This window comes from Carcharodon carcharias, chromosome 6 (assembly GCF_017639515.1).
Source record: "Carcharodon carcharias isolate sCarCar2 chromosome 6, sCarCar2.pri, whole genome shotgun sequence".
Lineage (NCBI taxonomy): Eukaryota > Metazoa > Chordata > Chondrichthyes > Lamniformes > Lamnidae > Carcharodon > Carcharodon carcharias.
In genome coordinates, this window is record NC_054472.1 from 139,034,857 (window position 1) to 139,057,785 (window position 22,929).

At 40.0% G+C, this 22,929-nt stretch overlaps 1 protein-coding gene across 6 annotated transcripts in view; it reads left to right on the plus strand.

Moving 5' to 3' along the window:
• The first annotated feature begins 2,980 nt into the window (after nt 1–2,980).
• esrp1 (epithelial splicing regulatory protein 1) overlaps nt 2,981–22,929 on the plus strand; it is a 130,788-nt gene continuing 110,839 nt past the window's right edge. For 3 of the 6 annotated variants that reach the window (XM_041190300.1, XM_041190301.1, XM_041190304.1), the window contains exons 1-7: nt 3,330–3,665; nt 3,826–3,954; nt 5,238–5,351; nt 5,724–5,838; nt 11,319–11,417; nt 11,496–11,550; nt 15,738–15,848. In XM_041190300.1, coding sequence (XP_041046234.1) covers nt 3,534–3,665; nt 3,826–3,954; nt 5,238–5,351; nt 5,724–5,838; nt 11,319–11,417; nt 11,496–11,550; nt 15,738–15,848 — 755 coding nt within the window. In that variant the 5' untranslated portion in view covers nt 3,330–3,533. Of the gene's footprint in view, nt 3,096–3,329; nt 3,666–3,825; nt 3,955–5,237; nt 5,352–5,723; nt 5,839–11,318; nt 11,418–11,495; nt 11,551–15,737; nt 15,849–22,929 lie in introns of those variants that run through there. The other 3 variants (XM_041190302.1, XM_041190303.1, XM_041190305.1) reach the window with 2 other exon arrangements.

Genomic DNA, 22,929 nt, shown 5'->3' on the forward strand with positions numbered 1-22,929 from the left:
CTTTAGTGTCATCTGCAAACTTACTGATTAGCCCAGTTACATTTTCCTCCAAATCATTTACGTATACTACAAACAGCAAAGGTCCCAGCACTGATCCCTGTGGAACACCACTAGTCACAGCTCTCCATTCAGAAAAGCACCCTTCCACTGCTACCCTCTGTCTTCTATGACCAAGCCAATTCTGTATCCATCTTGCCAGCTCACCTCTGATCCCATGCGATTTTACCTTCTGTACCAGTCTGCCATGAGGGACCTTGTCATAAGCCTTACTGAAATCCATGTAGATAACATCCACTGCCCTTCCATTGTCGATCATCTTTGTCACTTCCTCGAAAAACTTGATCAAGTTAGTGAGACACGACGTCCACTTCGCAAAACCATGCTGCCTCTCACTAATACGCCCATTTGCTTCCAAATGCTAGTAAATCCTGCCATGAAGAGTCTTCTCCAATAATTTCCCTACCATTGACATAAGGCTCACCGGCCTGTAATTTCCTGGATTATCCCTGCTCTTCTTAAACAATGGAAAAACATTGGCCATTCTCCAGTCCTCTGGGACCTCACCCGTAGCCAATGAAGATACAAAGATTTCTGTCAATGCCCCAGCAATCTCCTCCCTTGCCTCCCTCAGTACTCTGGGGTAGATCCCATCTGGCCCTGGGGACTTATCCACCTTAATATTCTTCAAGACGCCTAATACCTCTTTTTTGATCTCAGCATGATCCAGGCTATCTACACACTCTTCCCTAGATAAATCGACCGCTAAGTCTTTCTCTTTGGTGAATACTGATGAGAAGTACTCATTTAGTATCTCTCCCATTTCTTCTGGCTCCACACACAGATTCTCACCTCTGTCCCTGAGTGGGCCTACCCTTTCCCTGTCTACCCTCTTGCTTTTTACATATGTATAAAAGGCCTTGGGATTTTCCTTAATCCTGGTTACCAATGACTTTTCATGACCCCTTTTAGCCCTCCTGACTCCTTGCTTAAGTTTCTTCCTACTTTCTTTATATTCTCCACGGGCTTCATCTGTTCCCAGCCTTCTAGCCCTTACAAATGCTTCCCTTTTCTTTTTGACTAATTTCACAATATCCTTCGTTATCCAATGTTCCTGAAACTTGCCATACTTATCCTTCATTCTAGCAGGAATATGCCGGCCCTGAATTCTTATCAACTGATGTTTGAAAACCCCCCACATGTCAGTCGTTGATTTGCCCTCCAACATCCGCCTCCAGTCTAGATTCCTCAGTTCCTGCCTAATATTGTTACAATTAGCCTTCCCCCAATTAAGCACCTTAACCCGAGGACTCCTGTTATCTTTATCCACCAATACCTTGAAACTTACTGAATTATGGTCACTTTTCCTGAAATGTTCCCCTACTGAAACTTTGACCACCTGGCTGGGTTCAATCCCTAATACCATGTCCAGTATTGCCCCTTCCCTAGTTGGACTACCTACATATTGTCTTGGGAAGCCTTCCTGGATGCACTTTACAAATTCTGCACCATCCAAACCCCTAAGTGATTCCCAGTCAATATAAGGAAAATTAAAATCACCCACCACAACAACCCTATTGCATTTACATCTTTCCAAAATCTGCCTACACAACTGTTCCTCAATCTCCCGCTGGCAATTGGGCGGCCTATAGGACTGCACCCTTCTTATTCCGGAGCTCTACCAATATTGCCTCGCTGCATGAGCCCTTTGAGGTGTCCTCCTGTCCTACAGCTGTGATATTCTCCTTAACCAGCAGTGAAACTTCCCCACCTCTTGTATATTCCTCTCTATCCTGCCTGAAACATCTAATTCTTGGAACGTTTATCTGCCAATCCTGTCCATCCTTCAACCAAGTCAACATCATAGTCCCAAGTACTAATCCAAGCTCTAAGTTTATCTGCCTTGCCTGTTATACTTCTCGCATTGAAACAAATGTTTAAAGCCTTCTTTACTTTAGCTCATTGTTATGCTCGAGTTGAGTGGGATACTGGAAATGTCTTGTTAATTGTATATTTGTATTGTTTTTTTAATTTCTTTTATAAATTTCTGATAATTAGGACAACCAGCAAAGCCACGCATTGTTGCCGCACCAAAATAGCAAAGTTTTTTCCTAAACCAAAATAGAGCAACGAAGATTTAAAAATCCACTACGTTCATGATTCATTCTGTCCTTCCCCATTCTGTAAATTCCCCCCCCCCCACCCCCCGATTTTAATATTCGTTTTCAGTGTCCATAGTACAGTACATAGTGTGTCCAGCTCTAGCATATTTTGAAGTTGTAAGTAATGATTTTGCGGCTGTACTCTAGGATTTTGTGTAATACAGAAGCTGCTATTCTCTTTATTATTTGTTTTGCAATGAGAAGCTTTAGAGATCGCCAAATGTTCCGGGGCGATGTCCGCGAAGTTGCGTAGCGTGGAATTGGACATGTTCCAAATTTGGGAATTTAAAATGAACGATTTTTTTTCTTCCTTACTCGGATACTTCCGGTTGGGCAGGAATTAACAGGAGTTATAAACGAACCGAGTTTGCTAACATGACTATTCTGTACATTTAAACCAAGGATTCATGCATTCTTGTCTTTTGGTTCTCTGTGACTTCGATGAACTAAGATTTGCTCGTATTCTCCTGACCTTGAGGCGGTTGGTAAAGGTGTACTGTAGACACACCCTCCCACAGGATCCAGCGAGGAAAGGAAGCAGCTGGTTACGCCAGCCTCCCAGTTACCTATCACCCGACCGTTTGCCAGCTGCATATTCATTCACCTTGATTTTGGGATTCCTTTCACCTATAAATCTGCTCTCGAATCTTTACCCGATCCAATTCAGATTTCAAAACAACTCCAGGAACTTAGCTTCTTGCAATAGACAAGCAAGTTAGATCCCATGATAAGATCCAACTCAATCTTTCCATTTAAAAGGGTGCTCCCAATTGTTTAATGTGATAACATGGGTTAAAACGAAAGCAGTGATCAACTTTTGCCACAACTGAGTGAACTCGGACTCTTTGGGTTTATGTTTAATTCCTTTTAGATCTGAAATTTTAATACCTATTAGTTTGTCCTCCCGTGTAATGATGTGACCTTGCGCTGTGGTGGGTGAGTTTGCCTCCTCGTTTCCCCCTTTCTAACTGAGCAATTGGGCTTTGAAATATCCAAGGCAGAATGCTGCTGTTGTTATGCTCCGTCACTGTGCCACGTACCTGCACGAAAGCAGCCAATGGCTCTTGTTCTGTGGGAGCCAGGTATTTTTCTCAACTCACGTGGTTGTGGTCAGGTAAATGCAAAAAAAAAGTGAGCCCATTAAAGGAAGACCAGCTCATTTGCATGGGTTCTCACGCAAGCAAAAAAAAGAAAAGCGACTTCGTTCCTTGGGCCGCCCTGGTTTAGACGATTGTAGGGTGTCCTGGTGTAGGTGTTGGGTGGCTTTCTCCTTTCCTTTTCACTGGGGGGAGGTGAGCGATTTATTTGGGGTCGCTTTTCGGGGGTTTAGTTTAGTTTAATGTATTGTTAGTGTCTCTCTCTTTCTTTGTAAGCATGACGGCGTCTCTTGATTATTTGGTGGTTTTATTTGGGGCAACAGCCGGGGCACATGGGAAAAAGCTGGGATCTGATGAGAAGGAGCTGGTGCTTTTGTTATGGCAAGTGGTGGATTTGGCCAACGAAAAGGTACGACATTATTATATTGCTTACACTCTCGTTATGAAAAGTTTGGGGGGGGGGAGTGGGGTCGTTACTATTATAGAGAGAATACCTGTCTCCCCTGTCGCGAAATTTAAACAATTTGTCCGAGATCTCCATTCAATTGTTTTTGTTTTTTTTAATCTAGGCTGGGAAAGTGCACCAAGTATTTGTAAAACCGAGTAACTTGGAACTAACAGAGCAATGCACCGAGCACACTGGCGTTACGGTGGAAAACCTGAGCGCAGCAGAACCTCTGGATCAAGTTCTTCAACAGGTGAATGTACCGCCTTCGGTGTAAGACTAATTTTATCGAACTTCTATTGGGAGGTGGAATTAGGCCTGATTGACACTTTATCCCCCTGCTTGCCACTTAGACTATTACATTTTTTTTAAAAATTGCTTTACTTGACAAATGGTTTGATTTTAGGAAATTTCATTTTGTGGGTGGGAAGAAAAGGTTTGACAGTGATTCGACCTCCAAGTACAAGACCGTCAACGTATCAACATCGTTATACGAGTTACATTTAATTCCGTCTACAGTTGTTATTTTAGACGCAATTATTAAAAACTGAATTTGTCTGTACAAGACAAATGGGATCTAGTTATTAAGTTGCCAACATCAGGCAAAAACAAATGCAACGTGTTCAATTATCTCTACAGCATTAACCAGATTGGAGAATTAACGTCTAAATGACGTCAATGAAACTTGTGTGCCCCAAAAGAATACGCTTTATAATGAAAAAACATGAAGTAAATATTCTTTCAAATATGATTGAAGTGTTTTGGTCGATGTGGTGCGGCATTATCATTGAAATGCAAATAGTTGTGTCTGAATACTGTTCGGGGACTGAACAGTTAATTGTTTGCAGCGGATTGATACAGACTTGCAATCTGTTGAATTGTGTGCAACGACCTGTCTACCCAAAACACAGCTGAATTGCACTGTTAGCCTATATTATTAACATCATAACAAACGGCTTTAGAGGCCTGAAGCAAAGCAACTATGCAAATTCCAGTGAGCACATGGGAAACTACCTATCCTTTCTGCTGGCCCTGGTAACAAGATGAGCGTCAATTTATTCTAAATCGACGCGGCAAAATCAACAGGCTTGGGATCACAAGATTCAAAACATGGATTGAATGTATTTAATGCTGTATTGAACACAGCTTTGTTTTATTCATTGAATCATTTGAGCAGCAGTGATTTAGCGCAATAATACCAGAGCAATAAATCGTAATGTTATGTTGACATTTTAAATAATACACAAGTATGCTGAAATCAAAAGCGATATTCCTTTAGTAAACAAAAAAGGGCATAACTTTCCACTGTAAAAATATGACACCGAATCATAGTTGTTTTATAATGCTCAGTGAAGGGCTTTGGGACGTTTTATTACGGCGCTATGTAAGTATAAGTTGTATTGAAGTTACACCCCGGTCCGTGTGAAACAAATGTCAAGTTAGGCCCGGTGTGACTATTTCATTATTTTATCGCTCTTTTAGATTACGGAATTCACAGGCAAATGTTGATATTTATCATCTGTTATTCTCACATAGTTCAATCGATCTGTGAGCAATGAGTTGAATATTGGAGTGGGAACTTCATTCTGTCTTTGTACAGATAGTCAACTGCTAATACGCCAAGTCTTCCACCCTGAAGCTTCTAACAAGGTCTGTACTAAATTACGTTTATAAATACGCTTTCAAATTGCAGTAGATGGTTCTGATGACTGTTCTAAATGTCATAATTTGACCAAGTATAATTTTTGATTTGTAGATTAAACTTGTTTTAGAACATGTTAAACTGCCTTATATATTTAGCAGCTCCGTAAGGCAGTCAGTTGTCCCAAATAATTTTACCACGATCGATGCAGGTATGTTAGAAATGTTGCTTCCCCTTGCAACTTATCATACGCTAATATCAAGGGAATGCTAGCAATTTATTGTTGTGTACCTGTTTCCAAACAAATAGCTTTACATTTGTAACCATTGTTTCCAAACAAATGGCTGTGATTTACATTTTATTCTTGCTTCCCCTGACAGAATGTCATGTTACCAGAATGCTTCTATTCCTTTTTTGATCTGCAAAAAGAGTTTAAGAAATGCTGCCCAGATGCCCCTGATCTCCACGAACTCGATCTCAGTGTTATGGCCAAACGTATCCTTTGTCAATTTTTTCTCTTCCTCCCACCCCATCCCATCAATCACAGAAGGTGGCAGTTTGTGTTTCCTCTCTCACGCGGAAGTGAATTTCTCCAATGTCTCCCGACAGCTTATGATTCAAAGTCACTCAAAATCTGGAACACTTGCATCCAACAATGCCGTGCAGGTTTTTTTTTTAATATTATCTATGGTGATAGCTGTGATTCTAAACATGTCGAAATTCTGTATTGCTGGAAACTAGACACAGTGCCTGGTAAAAAAGTTATTTCTTTGTTTACAAACAAAGAATGCAATCATGCAAAGCAATACATCACTGATCGTTTACTGTGGGTAATATGACAGTGAGAAAAATAACCCTCTGAATCTCCTGGGATGACTTCCCCAAAACAAAATCCTCTTTATTCTAATTGTGTACTGTTGTTGAAATTTTAAGTTTCCTGGAAGACAATATAGCATGTTACAAAATAGAGAAGTATATGATAATTCTTAATGAACATGAAGGCAATGATATAAAGTACACCATGTAAAATTTTGAGGACAGCGAAAACTTTCTTGGTTGGCACATGTTGCAGCGCTGTAATAATTTTTCAATAAGATTTTTTTGATTAATCTGCCCAAACTCACCACTGAAACAATAACTGTTTAACAAATATCCATCAATTAAGCAAGCCAATAAAGAGCTAACTTAGGACTCTTAAAGGATCCATGATGGCTGCATGTAAGTGCTCTTGCTAGTGAAGCACTGAGTCTTACTGACCAAAATGATTCTCTGTTCTGTGCTGAGGCATCTGACTTCAGCCAGTTCACTGCAGTGAGACATGTACTGCAATGGCCCCATCACCTTTGGTCTAAGAGAAGAAAAATCAGCAAAGATGACTCTACTGCACTCCTGGGCAGCCTTCTGCCTTCTATCACCTGTAAACCTGAGGTCACCCAAAACTCTGCCTGTGCCCTAACTCATGCTAAGTCCCATTCACCCATGACCCTTGTGCTGGCCAACTCACATTGGTTCCTAGTTAAGCAACCCCTTAATTTAAAAAAAATCATCTTGTTTCCAGATCCCTCCATGACCTTGCTGCTCACCTATCTCTATAATCTCTTCCATCCCCAGAATTCTTCAAGATATGAGGCCCTCTAATTCTGGCCACTTGAGCATCCCTGATTTTAATTGCTCCACTATTGGTGGCTGTATATTCAACAGTCTAGGTCCTAAGCTCTGGAATTCCCTCCCTAAATCTCTCCACTGTTCAACATCACTTACTCACTTTTAAAATGCTCTTAAAACCCACCTCTGGTCAGGCTTTGGCCATCTGCCAGAATATTTATTTGTGGCGTGATGTCATCTCTTATTTTATAATATCCCTATGAAGTGTTTTGGAATGTTTTATTGAGTTAAAGGCATTCTTAAAAAATACAGGTGATTGAAGTGACTTGTGCTAGAAAATGTGCTTGTATCAACTTTGGGTGAAGATAGAATGAAGTTTGGCTATGATGTTTCCACAGTCACCAAGTCTGTCAACACTCATTGTCTAATCTTAAATATGAAGACTGGACACGTGAAGACATCCTCAATGGTCCAGTGGTTAAAGGCATCTTCTTGGGCTGCTGCAGGTTTAAATCCCATTTGTCTGTGTTGAATTTTCTGATGTGAGCCAGGGCTTCTGTAATTATTGTGTTCCTTGGCTGGGAAGATGGCAAATCAGCTGGGGTCCCCAATGCTGACTGCTGTTCGGTGACCTTTGCTGGAAATTTCAGTTGTGTGAATATTGTAATGAGACCAGGACTAAAGTCATCAATGATGCTGTTCACTGTCAAATCTCCTGTTTAAAGTCACTGTCTAAGTTCTCACACAAGGATGACCACTACAGTGAAGCACTGGAAGAGAGATCAGTATCTGTGGAACTGTAGCCTAGCAAGAATCAACAGCTTCAGGAAAAGAGTAGAAAAACATTTTAGTAACACAGAAGTACCCAACGGAAGAAGACAAGATCTGATATTCAAAGTAATCTGATGCTGAGGTGTTTCCAAAGGTCAGAGAGTGGCCAGCTCCCATGGAAGCAACCATATCCCATTGCAAGTTAGCAAAGAAGAAAAAAAATATAAGTTATTTATAATTTTTCTTTAAGTCAGTGCACAAGTATGACTAACTTCTGCTGAACACCTTCCCACATTAAGAAGATGGGTAAGACGATAAGGGTATGCACCTGTGATCTTATCTGAGCAGCACTAGTAGGATTCAGTTTTACATTTTGTGTTCCTTTGTTTAGTTCTTTTCTGAAGACAATAACTTCTATTCGGATGCAGTTCACAGATGCACCAACCAAAATTGCAGTTCTGTAGATACATTTTAAGTTTACAGTTGTAATGAGCATGAGTCAAGTCACTTGAGTTTCAGCAAGGCAATGGTGTAGTGGTATTGTTGCTGGACTAGTAATCCAGAGACCCAGGGTAATGTTTTGGGGAGCGGGGTTGAATCTCACCTCAGCAGATGGTGGAATTTGAATTCAATAAAAATCTGGAATTAAAAGTCTAATGATGACCATGAAACCATTGTTGATTGTTGTAAAAACCCATCTAGTTCACTAATGCCCTTTAGGAAATCTGTCATCCTTATCTAGTGTGATCTATATGTGACTCCAGACCCACAGTAATGTGGTTGACTTTCAAATTCCCTCTGAATAGGGCAACTAGGGATAGGTAATAAATGCTGTCCTGGCCAGCGATGCCTACATGGCATGAACAAATAAAAAAAAAAAGCTGTTTGATTGTGGCAGTATCTTATCCTCATTTAAAGTCAGCATATCCACGTTTCAACAACCAGGTATTACTGGATCAAGAGCAGGAATATTGACTTTTAATCTACCCTTCCCCAGCCAGGGGAGATGCTGACTAAATGTAATGCACACCACAGCTGAGCTCAATTAACTTAGCACAAATAATGGATCTGGTTTACATGATTCAATTCCATATCGTGCAGTGTATTTCTTTCAAGAACACAAGTAGCAGGAGTAGACCATATGGCCCGTCAAGCCTCCTTTGCCTTTGCAAATGATCATGGTTGATCTTGGGCTTCAATTCCACTTTCCTGCCCATTCTTCATACCCCTTGATTCCCTGAGCTACTAAACCCTGTCTATTCCAACCTTAGATGTATTCAACAATGGAGCATCCACTAAATCATTGGATCAACTATGAACAACTACTTGGAAATCAACATTGGTTTTGAAAGTTCTCAGGTGATCCTCAGGTAGAATCTGTTTCTCTTTGTAACACATGTCTGACTCTGGGAGCAGTGGGTGTGAGGTTAACCTTCAGAGGAGATCATTGGGTGACACACAATTTTTCAAATGCCCAAGCTTTCTTCATGCTAGGGATGCATTCAGCTATTTTGCTGTTAACCATTTAGCAGATCAATCAGCTAACTGCTCATAATGAACTTAGCTACCAATTATGAGAGGAACATGATTTATCTAATTTACAAAGCTGTTGATGAAGAAAAATGTTTTCCTCCAATGGGTAGTTTTAAGTTTGTCGAGGTAAAGGGGCGCATTAATCCCACGATGGGGTATAAACGATTTTTCAGCTTATTGCCCTGTTGTTTAAGTTCACATATCAGTCCTGCTCTGATCATTTTTTAAGATTATCTTCTCTTTTGTTGCAAAACAATGTCTTTGTATTGCTGCTGAAGCCAAAAGGTATGCACTTTTCTCGATGCTTCAGGCAAAGCTCTCATTAAGTTTTGTAAGCTAACAATTTTTTTTGTGCAAAGTAGATACTCCTTAATTATGTAGTTGCATTTTATTATTATGAATCAGTGAACCAATTATTTTCTGTGATGCTCCAAATAGATTTCACTTCATCTAAAAAAGGAATGTTTTACTAGAAAAATGATATAAGTAATACATTTGAGAGCAAGTACCAACATATCTTGGTGTTCAAATTGACAAAAAAAAATTTCTTTGCCTAATGCTTAATGGCACCCGCATTGCTCTGCTTCGAAAAAACAATGATATCCCCTATTAATACACAATAGGATCAGTTGTGGAGTATGTTATCTTGGAAACATATACTGCTTTTCTGTCTCCACAAAGGGGAAAACAATTGTCAAACACTTGTTCAAAGAGAGTACGCCTTTAACAAGAGTAATTGTGGGATAACCACGGGACTGCGGTACACAGAACTTTTCACTGTCACACCACCACCCCAACCCCCAGCACCAAATTTTCCTTTTTTCCCTCTGCCCTGCCCCTCCCCCCTTTTTCTCTCTGAAGGTGGTGATATATGGCCTGATAATGGTGTCACAATATTGGCAATTTTCTGTAGCTTCATTCAAGTAGCTGTTGATGAGTGAACATAGGCTATGGGTGTCGGCATGCAAGAGGGGTATTAGTTGTTTTCAATGTTGCCTATACCTGAAGGCCAAACACGTGCACTAAGAGTCACTCAATAGTAATTGGAGCAGGAATTCTGGCAGATATTTTTGCACTTATTAGCTCAGGATATTTAAGCCACCAAATTCTCTGTGGCCTGAGCTAATGCAGTACAGATTAAAGATAAAAACTTTCTATACCGACCCACCCACCCAGTACGAGATCTGGCAGTGCATCATTATGTTCAAGTAGTAGGAGTAAGGAAAAGAGGTAGAACTGCATGTGTTACAAGTTGAAATTTGTATCTACCTATGTTATCCAATTTAACAGTAAATTCATGTTTTGCTGTAGATCAGATCGATCATACAAAAATTCACAATCAGTTTTTCTCATTACAACCTTAAAATTTGTTGTTTTTTTCATTAAAACTTGACATTAAGAATTCCCAGATATCTAATAGTGCAATAATGTAAAATTTGCTTCATACTATTAGTATACTGTTACAATTATCATCTTTATGGCCAGGATTTTTCATTCGGCGTGCGGACGTGGACCCAACACGCTGGTGCATAAAATGATACGCGATGACATCGGGCATGTGCCCAATGTCATCACGCTGTCTCGCGATGTTTCGTTCAGCAGGCACGCGTCAGAGCCAGCTGCGCGTCCGCTGATAATTACAAGGCCTATTAAGGCCATTAAGGAGCTAATTAATTTCAAACTTAGGTTGGATGGGCAGCATAATGGTTGGCAGGCAGGCGAAAAGGCCAAGCGGCTTTTGTTTTTTAGGAAACCTCATCCACAAGTGGGATGAGGTTTCCTAAAGCTTTAACAAATTGAATTTAAAAAAAAATTTCTGAAATATAAAAACGTACCCCATCTCATGTGACACAGTCACATGAGGGGATGTTTCATTCAATTTTTATTCCTTTTATTTATTTCAAAAGCACTTCAATCTCCCTGAGGCAGCTGAGCGCTACCGCTTGAGTATTACGCTGGGTGGGTCTTAATTGGCCCGCCCGGGTAAAATGGCAGTGCGGAACCGATCGCGGGGAAAATTCAGGCCTACCACTTTAAACACTTCTTTCCTTGATGAGTTCCTGCAGATCTACATCTTGAAGATGAATCAGCCACCTACCAGTTTGGTGTTTCAGATATTATGACTGCAAATGACATTATATTAACCATTATATCTGAACCCCATAGTAAGTAACAACAGTTCAGAAGAATTCTGTTTGTTTTAATGTGAATGAGCTGAGTTTGTAATACATTAATCTGTTTAGATCACAGGTTTACAGCTCCTGAAAGAGTGAATCATAAATTTGAAACGGGGACCTGGTAAGTCGTCTTAATCTAACTGTCATAAAGCTCAGTGATATTTAACAATAACAGTGGGGCTGATACTCGTTTATCATTTGTTTAGTCTTTACTTTCTCTGCCATATTTTTATCCCCGTCTACACAAGACTGTTAACAAAAATGAAAACACTTGAAATTGGAGACAACTTATTGACAGGGGTAAGGAATTGGCAGGTAGGCAATAGAGGAGGGTTAATGGGCATATTTCCAATTGGCAGTATTTTTCTAGTGGTGTCTTCCCATGATCTGTACTGGTGCTCAGCTTGTCATGATTTTTATAAATAACTAAAAGAATTAAGAGCCTTCTATCCAAGTTAAGTAGTTTTTAATAATCACTTGGTAGTACAGAATTTGAGTAGTGCTGAAAAGCAACATTTTGTTGAAGCTTTTCACCTTTCACTGATCAAACAATCGTAAGAACGCTAATGTCAGGGAAAATAACTTTACACTGTACGAGAAGAGAGTCCTGATTAGTTGGCAAGTGGAGTTGAATCTGTCTCACCATTCAGTATGATCACTACTGATCTTTGACTTCAATTCCACTGTGCACCGGTTCTGCTATCTCTTGATTCTCTGAGACCAAAACTCTGTCTATCTCAGCCTTAAATATATTCAAAAATGGAGCATTCACAACCCTCTGCAAGGTGACCATTGAGTGATTGAGTGACTGGGCAACATTGTGATGGGTAACAAAAACAGAATTACCTGGAAAAACTCAGCAGGTCTGGCAGCATCGGCGGAGAAGAAAAGAGTTGACGTTTCGAGTCCTCATGACCCTTCGATGGGTGGAGTTCAACCTGGGAACATGTGAGATCATCGCTTTAGACCCAAGAATGAGAAGTCAGAATGTTTTCACAATGGTGACAAACTAGCAACTGTGGACGGGCAGAGAGGCTTAGGAGTCCAAATATGGAAATCACTAAAAACCAGAGGTTAGCTACACAAAACAATTGAAATGGCTACTGAAATGTTGACCTTTATCTCGAGGGCTGAAATAAAAAGATAGAAGCTGTGGTACAAATACATAAAGTTCTGGTTAGACTCCATTTAAGTATTAAATTCAGTTCTGGGTAACACACACCAGGAGGCCTTGGAGAGAGCACAGAGCAGAATCACCAGCATGATCCTGGGACTAAAAGGCTCAGTTATGAGGACAGGTTGCGTACATTAGGCTTGTATTTCTTTGAGTATAGAAAATAAGTTGGTCATGTAATTGAGGCGATTAAGATCATTAAAGCAATTGACATGGTAGCTGAAGAAAAGCTATATCCTTGAATAGGGTGATGGAATCCAAAACAACAGCACATAACCTTAAAATTAATGCCAGATCCTCCTTCACACAAGAAAATGAAAATCTGAAACTCTGGCTCCCCTAAAAAGCTGAGGTTAGAGCAATTGAAAATTTCAAAACTAAGCTTGATGAATATGTTATGCACGGGTGTTATTGATTATAGAGCCAAGGCAGGTAACTCTTTTGAGTACAAACACATTTCCATCTGTTCCTATTCAGATGAAGTTACATTGTTTCACAGTTTGCCATTGTGAGATTTGAACTCTTGATCTTGGGGTTATAAGCCCAGTACCATAACCACTTGGCTATTTAGGCCAAGCCCCAAGGCAGGTAGATGGAGTTAAGATGCACAGTGGCAATGACCTAATTAAATGGTAGAACATGTTCAAGGGGCTGAAGAGCCTACTTCTGATCTTATTTTCCTTTTTGAATGTGTTGACTCATTGCTGTGGTACACTCCCAAGGTGTTAGTGTCCTCCAGGTGATATTTATTAAATTTACATTCCAGTCAATTAGCTTCTGCACACAGTGGCGATGGAGGTCAATCACAATTGACTCAATTTCTGTGCTTACCAGTTGCTTACGTATGCATTTTCCAGCGGAGGCTACGCTGCTGCTAGGACATGATTGAAGATGACTGACATGCCCTTTTTAAAAAAAATTCTTTCCCTCCACTTGGAGAAGCATTTAATAGACACTCCACATTTCTCCCACTGCAAAGATTGGAAACTTGCTTTGTGGGCATTTGAATTCAAAGTCAAAATACACCAATCCAAGATATTATGCAAGTTCAAAACAGTCATCATTTACACTGAGGCTGTATCCATTTACCATTTCACAAGAAGATCATGGTTTGAATTCCAGGCTTTAATTCCGCCTACAATGAATTATCTCCAAACATTGCCTATAGCTCCACCAGATTCCATACCCTTGCCACAATCTCCATCCCCTTTCCTAGCTGCTATTTGTGGTTTAACCAGGTATTTCACAATTTCAAAATACTGTTTACCCTCCAGCTGAATTTCTGATCTTATATCCTCCATAAAGGCTGCCCACTTCCATCTACATAATTTTGCCTGCCTACACTCTCCAATGCATCTGTTGCTGAAATCTTTTAAGTCTGAAGTAATAAAGGTATGATTAATTACTCCAATGCTTTTCCTACTGACTTCCCATTTGCCATCCTTCAAAGATCTGAGCTCATCCAAACCTCTGCTTGCCTGTATCAATCCAGTCCTGTTTGAAGTTCTGCCACAAGATTTCAGGTTCAAGTCCCACTCCAGGGCTTGAATGCAAAAAAAGAAAAAAGGCTTGACACTTCAGCGCAATACTGAGGGAGCGCTTCCCTGTCAGGAATGTCATCTTTCAGATGAGAATTTAAACTGAGGCTGCAGCTGCCTGCTCGGGTGAATATAAAAGATCCTAAGGAGCTATTTCAAAGAAGAGCAAGGCTGTTATCCCCAGTGTTTTGGCCAATGTTTCTTCTGCAATCAACATAACGCAAACAGATTATCTGATCATTATTATGTTACTGTTTGTGGGAGTTTGTTGTGCACATATTGGTTGCCATATTTCCTACATTTATAACAGTGACTACAGTTCAAAAAGTACTTCAATGGAAAAAGGGATAATTGATAATACTACCTTATGGAATCATTCACAGGGAAGCAGGAAAATCTCCTGATTTTCCCCTTATGTTTTTTCCTGCACCTAGGCCCCATGCTTTGGAACTCTCCTGCAAAACCCCACTGCTTCTCCATCTCCCTCTCTTACTTTAAGACTCTTTGTTAAAACCCAGCTCTAGCCAAACTTGTGGTTGCTTTTTCTATTTTCACCTTTTTAGGGCTTTGTGTCTGCTTTCCCTTACTGGTCTACAAAATGTCTTGGAATAATTTTTGACATGCAAGTTGTTGTTCTAGTTAATGTATTGAGTGTATAATGTGCACCCTTAGGATTTGGTTTCTAATTATTTGAGTAAATGAAGAGATATACTGTATGTGTGTCAGTTAGATGTAAATGTCTGCTGAGTAAATGCAGACTGCCATGATCATTGCATTTAAATACAATTTTATTTATTGTCACCTGCTGTTCCCCTACCCCCTAGAAAGTGGTGTAGAGGAAAATAAAATGATTCTCTGTCTGTTGGGTGCAAGTGCTTCAAAATATAGTCTGAACATTAAAACACAATAAATGTAGTGAAATGTTTTGCTATTTTAATGAAGACTTGGGCATGTTTTAAATGGATTAAAGAAGCCTCAATTAAAATGATTGAAAAAAAGATTTTCCTCCAAATGTGAAACTTTTTATATGCTAATACTTGACAACTCAATTTCAAAATTAAGTTTTGTTTTCAAATCTTTCATCCCCTTAGCAACCAGACAACATTCATGAATTTAGCAATTGGAATTATTTCTATCGCCTTTTGAAATCAAAACACAATAGCAGCTGTTACCACTCTCAACATGAACTATCCTGTTAGGATTATTTAATATTCCATTTATGAAAAAAATGCTATTTACCTTACCTGGTGGTGATTAATTTATTGTAGAATTTATTCCAAACCTAAACCAAGTGTGAGAGATTATTAATACAAAAGCTAAAAACTGCAGATGGTGGATATCTGAAGCAAAAACAGAAAATGCTGGAAATACTCAGTAGGCCAGGAAGCAGCTGGGGAGTGAGAAAGAGGTGGAACATTAACTGTTTTCTCCCAATGCGTGCTGCCTGACCTGAGTAGTTCCAACATTTTCTGATTTTATTACATATGAGATGATTGGCTAATTTTGTGCTGGTTGATTGGATAATGAGGCTTCACAAGAGTACTTTTTTAAAATTTACAATTATTTAACTATTTTCTTATCTTTTCCTACTAACAGCAGCAAGATGGAGATCATTGATGATAATACGGTAATCAGAGCGAGGGGGCTACCCTGGCAGTCATCTGACCAAGATATTGCTAGATTCTTCAGGGGTCTCAACATAGCTAAGTTAGTATTTTAATAGAAAACAAATTTACAATAATATACACTATTTCAGAATTTCTGTGATTATTGTTTTTAAAATTATATTTGTCATTTTGTTCAGATGGTTCTTCTCTTGCCTGGCAAGTTTCATCTCCTCCCTTATAAAGTGGAAAGGCACACAAAAACCTGTCTCCACACCACCAATGCCACCAACTCCATAATTTTTAATTAGGTGAGAGTTGGATAGTTTTTCAAAAAAAGAAAGTGAAGGGAGTAAGAAAAAATCTTCTGGTCCTCTGATCCTAAATGAATAGGATACTTGGGAGCATGGACTCCTCTTTTGACTTTTAGGCTTCTCCCTTTATCAAGGAAATATTTCTAGTCTCTGCTCAGCACCTCACTGTAATGGCATGGTTGAGATCATTATTAAAAATTGTGATGCAAATCTAGATAGTTCCAGATTGTCTCACCTTTCTCCCATCATGCATTTATATTAGAATCATTGAATAGTACAGCATAAGAGGAGGCCATTTCGCCATCAAGTCTGCATTGGCTCTTGAGCAATGTAGTTAGTCCCGCTCCCTGTGCTTTCCCTGTATCCCTCCAATATTTTTCTCCTTCAAATATTTACCCTATTCTTTTTGAAGGCTACTATTGATTTTTTTGAAACCACCCTATCAGTTGGTGCATTTAAAAATAAAAAGATTTTCCTCATGTTGCCCCTGGTTCTTTTGACAATCATGTTTTAAATCTGTGCCTTCTGGTTATTGACCCTTCTGCCTTTGGAAACAGTTTCTCTATATTTACTCGGTAAATTGTTCCTGATTTTAAACCCCTCTATCAAATCTGCTGTTGGCCTCTGCTCTAAGGAGAATAACCCCAGCTTCATGTAACTTTAATTCCTCATCCCTAGAACCATTCTTGTAAATCTCTTCCGTACCCTCTTCAAAGCCTTCACATTTTTCTGAATGTATGGTGCCCAGAATTGGATCCAAATTTTAGCTGGACGGAATAGTTATTTTACATATTTTGGCTTTATGATAGTGTACTGGTTATGTTAATGAACTAGTAATTCAAAGGCCTGGACTATTAATCCAGAAACATCAGTTCACATCCCACCAATATTCAGTGAATTAAATAAATGTAAAACAAAAAGCTACAGTCAGTAATGGTGAGCTACTGGATTGTTGATTAAAACTCCTACTGGTTCATTGTTCAAGAAGGAAACCTGCTGTCTTTACCCTTTCTCGCCTGTGTGAATCCAGACCCACAGCGATATTGTTGACTCTTAATTATCCTCTGAAATAACTGAGAATGCTACTCTGTTTTAAAAACCACCAGGAAGAATTGCAATGTTTTAAGAAGGTGGCTCAGGACCATCTTAATAGTGCAGTTAGGGATCAATAATAAGTGCTGGTCTCGCCAGTGACACACACATCGTACATATGATTTTTTTTTAAAAGGAATAAGTTCCTTGCAGAGTAGATTACTCTGCCTCAATTTATAAAGCCCAAGATCCTATAAGCTTTAGTAATTGCTTTGTTGACCAACCCTGCCACCTTCAAAAATTTAAGGACAAACTCCCTGCCCTCCCTTTCTAAACACCAGAACAAAGTACTGATTACTTTAACCATGACTTCTACCTTACTAAAAGATCTCTCTTTTGTTCTGAGTCAGCTGCACTGCTGCTCTGGCAACCCTTGATTGCGTACATCACGCTGGGCGGGCCTTAATTGGCCCGCTCATGTAAAATGGTGGCACGCAGCTGATTGTGGGTGGCGATCGGCTCCATGCCTGCTCCTGCCTAGCCCGCCCAACGCAGGTAAGTTTCTGGCCTTTGTGAATCTGCTCTTCTACATCCTTCCCACTATTCCGTGCACTGTATAAAACACCAAGTAGCATAAAACTCTTTTGTTTATTTTTTGCCTCCAAATAGAGCCTTTGACTTCTTATTCTCTCTTGCTCTCTCTAATATTTTCCTTCCCTATCTTTGTTGAATACCTTGTATCCAGGAACATTGACCATTGAATCCAATGAATTTTTGACTCTGGTCCCAGTTATAACAACTAAATCCTATTTCCGAGTGCTTATTTATAAGTGCAGCTCACAAACTTTATCAACCATTCTTTATACAATTTAACAGATGCACTCCAAACATAACCTAGACCTCTATTTTTGTACTTTATGATTCCACCTAATTCTGTATTATTTATAACTCTTAACTGTTTCCCTACCCTCTCTATACCTTGGTTTGTACTTTCTAATACTAAATCTTGGTGCCCTCCCTCTGCCAAATTAGATTAAACAGCACTTGTTAACTTGCCCATAAGCATATCGATCCCAACTCTATTCATATACAAACAGTACATCTTGAACAGGTTCCTCGACCATAGAACTGATCCCAATGTCCCAGAAACCTGAATCCTTCACTTCTGCATTGTGGGCAGAATATTGCTGCTGGCGTGTGGGGGTGGGCCTGACATGCCGACATGTAAAATGACGCAAGATGATGTCAAGCGAACATCCCGACGTCATCGCGCATCATTCCAATATTGCGTTCGGCAGGTGTGCGCCGACCGAAATGTCAAAGGCCTATTAAGGCCATGAAGAAAGCAATTTACCTTATTCACAACGCTGCCCGTTCAACCTTAAGGTTGGTGGGCAGGCGAAGAGCCCAAGCGGCCTCCATGTTTTCCAGGAAACCTCTTCCACGGGCGGGATGAGGTTTCCTGAAGGTTTTATAAAATTAATAAATAAATTTTGTAAATTTCACATGTTCCAGCTCATGTGACACTGTCACATGAGGGACATGTTTAAATCATTTTTTACTTTATATTTTGAAAACTTATATCTACTTAATCTCCCTGAGCAGCTCCATGCCTCAGGGAGATTGCTGCGCTCTTTTGTGCACATGTGCGAAAAAGCACAGTCCCCTGACTCCCTCCTCCCCCCACCTGCACAGGTAGCGCTGAGTGCTACCAACTGCGTGTTACGCTGTGCGGGACTTAATTGGCCCGCACGTGTAAAATGGCGGCACACAGCTGATCGCGAGCAGCGATCTGCTCCACGCCCTCCCCAGCCCGCCCGCCATATGTAAGATTCTACCCTATGCCTCTAGCCAGGCATTAACGGGCCAGTATCTTCCTACCATTCCAGGTTACCACCCACTTACTACTCCTGAATGCTTTCTGGCTGAGCTGACTACCTCCTGCAACCCACAGTCTGGGAAACTTTCAACCATCATAAAATTCAGGAAAAGGACACAATCATTCCTGACAGTGTGCAGTTGACATGCATAGTTGTGTAAATAAGGATTTACACATTGCACTGAATCCATCTGCTTCTCAAGCTCAGAAATCCCAGTGAGTTCAAGCAGCTGGTGGCACTTTCTGCAAAGCCTCCAGGACACACTGCACCACATGGAAACAATTAGGGTGGAGGAACCTTTCCAGAATGTCAGAAATTTTGGAAGAATACAACATACTGCATCCCTATCTCCACAGACACTTCTAAAATGCTGGGATGCAGGCCACCAGGTCCAGGCGACTTGTCAACCTTTAGTTTACTTTCCCTGTACATATTCTCTAGCGATAGTGATTGTTTTCAGTTCCTTTTCAGAACCCAAGGAACCTAAGCCCACAGAACCTAAGTATTTGTATTATGTATCTAGATATCAAATAGTTAGGTTCATTATTTAGTATCTCAATTGTTTTTGTTAAGTTGAAGCAAATAATTTAATCTTTGGTTAGTTGTTGGTCCCCTAGAGGGTAAGACTGGGGAATTAATAATGGGAAACAAGCAAGTGGCAGAGACTTTGAACAAATATTTTGTACCTGTCTTCACAGTGGAAGACACAAAGCATCCCAAAAAGAGGAGAAAATCAAGAGGCAAAAGGAAGGGAGGATCTGAAAACAATCACTATCGCTAGAGAATATGTACAGGGAAAGTAAACTAAAGGTTGACAAGTTGCCTGGACCTGGTGGCCTGCATCTCAGCATTTTAGAAGTGTCTGTGGAGATAGTGGATGCAGTATGTTGTATTCTTCCAAAATTCCTGACATTCTGGAAAAGTCCCAACACCCATCCAAGAAAGGAAGGAGACAAAACAGGAAACTATAGGCCTGTTAGCCTAATATCTTTCATTGGGAAAATGGTAGAATCCATTAATTAGGAAGTAGTAGCTGGACAATTTAGAAAATCATTCTGGCAGAGTCAACGTGGTTTTGACAGGGAAATAGTGTTTGACAAATTTATTAGAGTTCTTTGAGGATGTAACAGTTAGGGTGGAGGAACCAGGAGCTGTAGTGTATTTGGATTCCCAAAAGGCATTTGATAAGATGTCACGTAGAAGTTTTTTACACAGGGTAAGAGCTCATCTATTGGGGTGATATATTCGCGTGGATAGAGGATTGGCTAACTAACAGGAAAGAGAAAGTTGTGATAAATGGATCACTTTCAATATGACAAACTGTAACTAATGGATTCCCAAAAGGCATTTGATAAGGTGTCACGTAGAAGTTTTTTACACAGGGTAAGAGCTCATCTATTGGGGTGATATATTTGCGTGGATAGAGGATTGGCTAACTAACAGGAAAGAGAAAGTTGTGATAAATGGATCAATTTCAACATGACAAACTGTAACTAGTGGAGTGCCACAGGAATCTATACAATACAGATTATATATAATTTATATTAATGACTTTGAAGTGATTGCATTGTAGCCAAATTTGCTGACAATACAAAAATAGGTACAAAACATATTGTGAGGAAGATACAAAGAGTCTACAAAGGGATATAGATACGTTAAGTGATCCAGCAAAAAATTGGCAGTTGGAGTATAATGTGAGAAAATGTGAAATTGTCCACTTTGCAGGAAGAATTGAAAAGCAGAATATTATTTAACCTGAGAAAGACTGCAGAATGCTGCAGCACAGAGGGATCTAGGTGTTCTTGTAGGTGAAATGCGGAACATTAGCATGTGGGTACAGCAAGTAATTAGGAAGGTGAATGGGAGATTGGCCTTTATTGCAAGGGGAATGGAGTATAGAAGTAGGGAAGTCTTTGCTACAACTGTACAGGGTATTGCTGAGACCACACCTAGAGTATTGTGTGCAGTTTTGGTCTCCTTACTTAAGGAGGAATATATTTGCATTGGAAGCAATTCAGAGAAGGTTTGCTAGGCTGCTTCCTGGGCTGAAGAGTTGTTTTATGAGGAAACATTCATCAGCTTGGACCTATACTCATTGGAGTTTAGAAGAATGAGAGGTGATCTTATAGAAACCTATAAGATTCTGAGGGGGCTTTAGAGGATGGATGCTGAGAGGATGTTTCCCCTTGTGGGGGAATCTAGAACTAGGGGGCACAATTTAAAACAAGGGGTCTCCCAGCTAAGACGGAGATGAGGAATTTATTTTCTCGGAAGGCTGTTATTCTTTAGAATTCTCTACCCCAGAGAACAGTGAAGATTGGGTCATTGTTGTATTTATGCTCAAATTTGTCCATTTAACTAGTATGTTTGCAAAGAATTAAGCCTTTGGTTTTAGCACTTGCATTAAGGTCTATACCCAGTTTAAAATGGAGAGTAAGTTTAATTTTTCTGTAATTTATTACGAAAAATATGCAAATAATGCATGAGGCTCCATGCGCAAAACTATTATTGCTTGTATTTCTACATACAAATGATACTCCCTGAATCCTGTCATGACAGATTAAGTATCCCTTGAGGCATGCTATTCTTAGAGATCCCAAATAACATGGTCTCAGTCTCTTAGGGGAGAATTTTCTTCCCGTCTGGGGCGGGGGGGGTGCTGAGCAGGAGCAGCCTGTGATTGGCTGCACCATGCCACTTTACATGGGCGGGCCAATTAAGGCTGAGCGCTCCCTGTGCAGGCAGGGGGTGTAGGCTGAATTGGGGTGAATTGAGCGCTCTTTTGCACGTGCGCAGAAATCTCCGAGGCATGGAGCTGCCTCAGAGTTTAATTTCATTTCTCAAAATCTGATTAAAGAAAAAACATTTTTCAGACATTGTCCCCTCATGTGACAGTGCCACATGAGCTGAGACATGTCAGTGAATTTCGATTAAAAAATTTATTGGATTTATAAATCCTTCATGAAACCTCATCCCACCCGTGGATGAGATTTCATGATAAATGCAAAGACTGCTCTTCGCTGCCTGCCAACCTTGGACAGGCAGCTCTGTTGATTGTTTTAATTAGTTTTTAAGTGGCTTTAATAGGCCTTTGACAGTTCTGCAGGCGCGCAGACAACTCCGGTGCATGCCTGCCGAACTGAAAATCGGAATGACGTACAGTGATGTCAGGATGCACACCCGACATCATCTTGTGACATTTTATGCTTCAGCGAGCGGGGCACACCAACCAGAAGATTCTGGCCATGATCACTGAAAATGCAACTAATTAAAATTACAAATTAAAGGAAAAAACACAAAATAGCTTCAAAAATACTTGTGTTAATAAATGACTTATTCATTATTATAGTTAGATATCTGCAATAAAATTGTAATCTAATCCCAAGGTTCACATGACAAAGATAAGCTACTTGAACTGAATTCTTGCAATCATTGCTCTCTGAAGTGTGCTGTTGGATGACCATCCAGTAAATTATTGGAAATATTGTTACAACAGAGGTGGGAGGAGTGCACGTATTATTGAGCTCCACTACTCCCCGTTAACTAAAAAGTTTAATTTACTCACCAAAATGGCCAATTATTCACCTACACAATGATACTCAGAAAAGAGACTTTAACCAGGCTCTTTCAATAAACACAGAATGATTGTTTATTATCAAACAAAACTTTTTAACAACTTGCAAGTACTGGTTAACACACAATTGTAATCTGGAAGTATAATTATCTATCTCTCCCAAAGAAATTTCCCCGGCGCACGCACACAGACAAAGTACAAATAAATAGGGTGTCTCTGCATAGATGGGCTTTGGAGGACAGACGTTATAAAATAAAGGATAAGTTTCGCAGAGTCTTTATGCTGTTGATCTGGAGTTCCCTTGCATGAAGACTGGCTGCTGATCCTGGTGGATGTCTGGAAGGCCACAACATGGCTGAATCAATTCTTCCTGCCTCAGCTTTG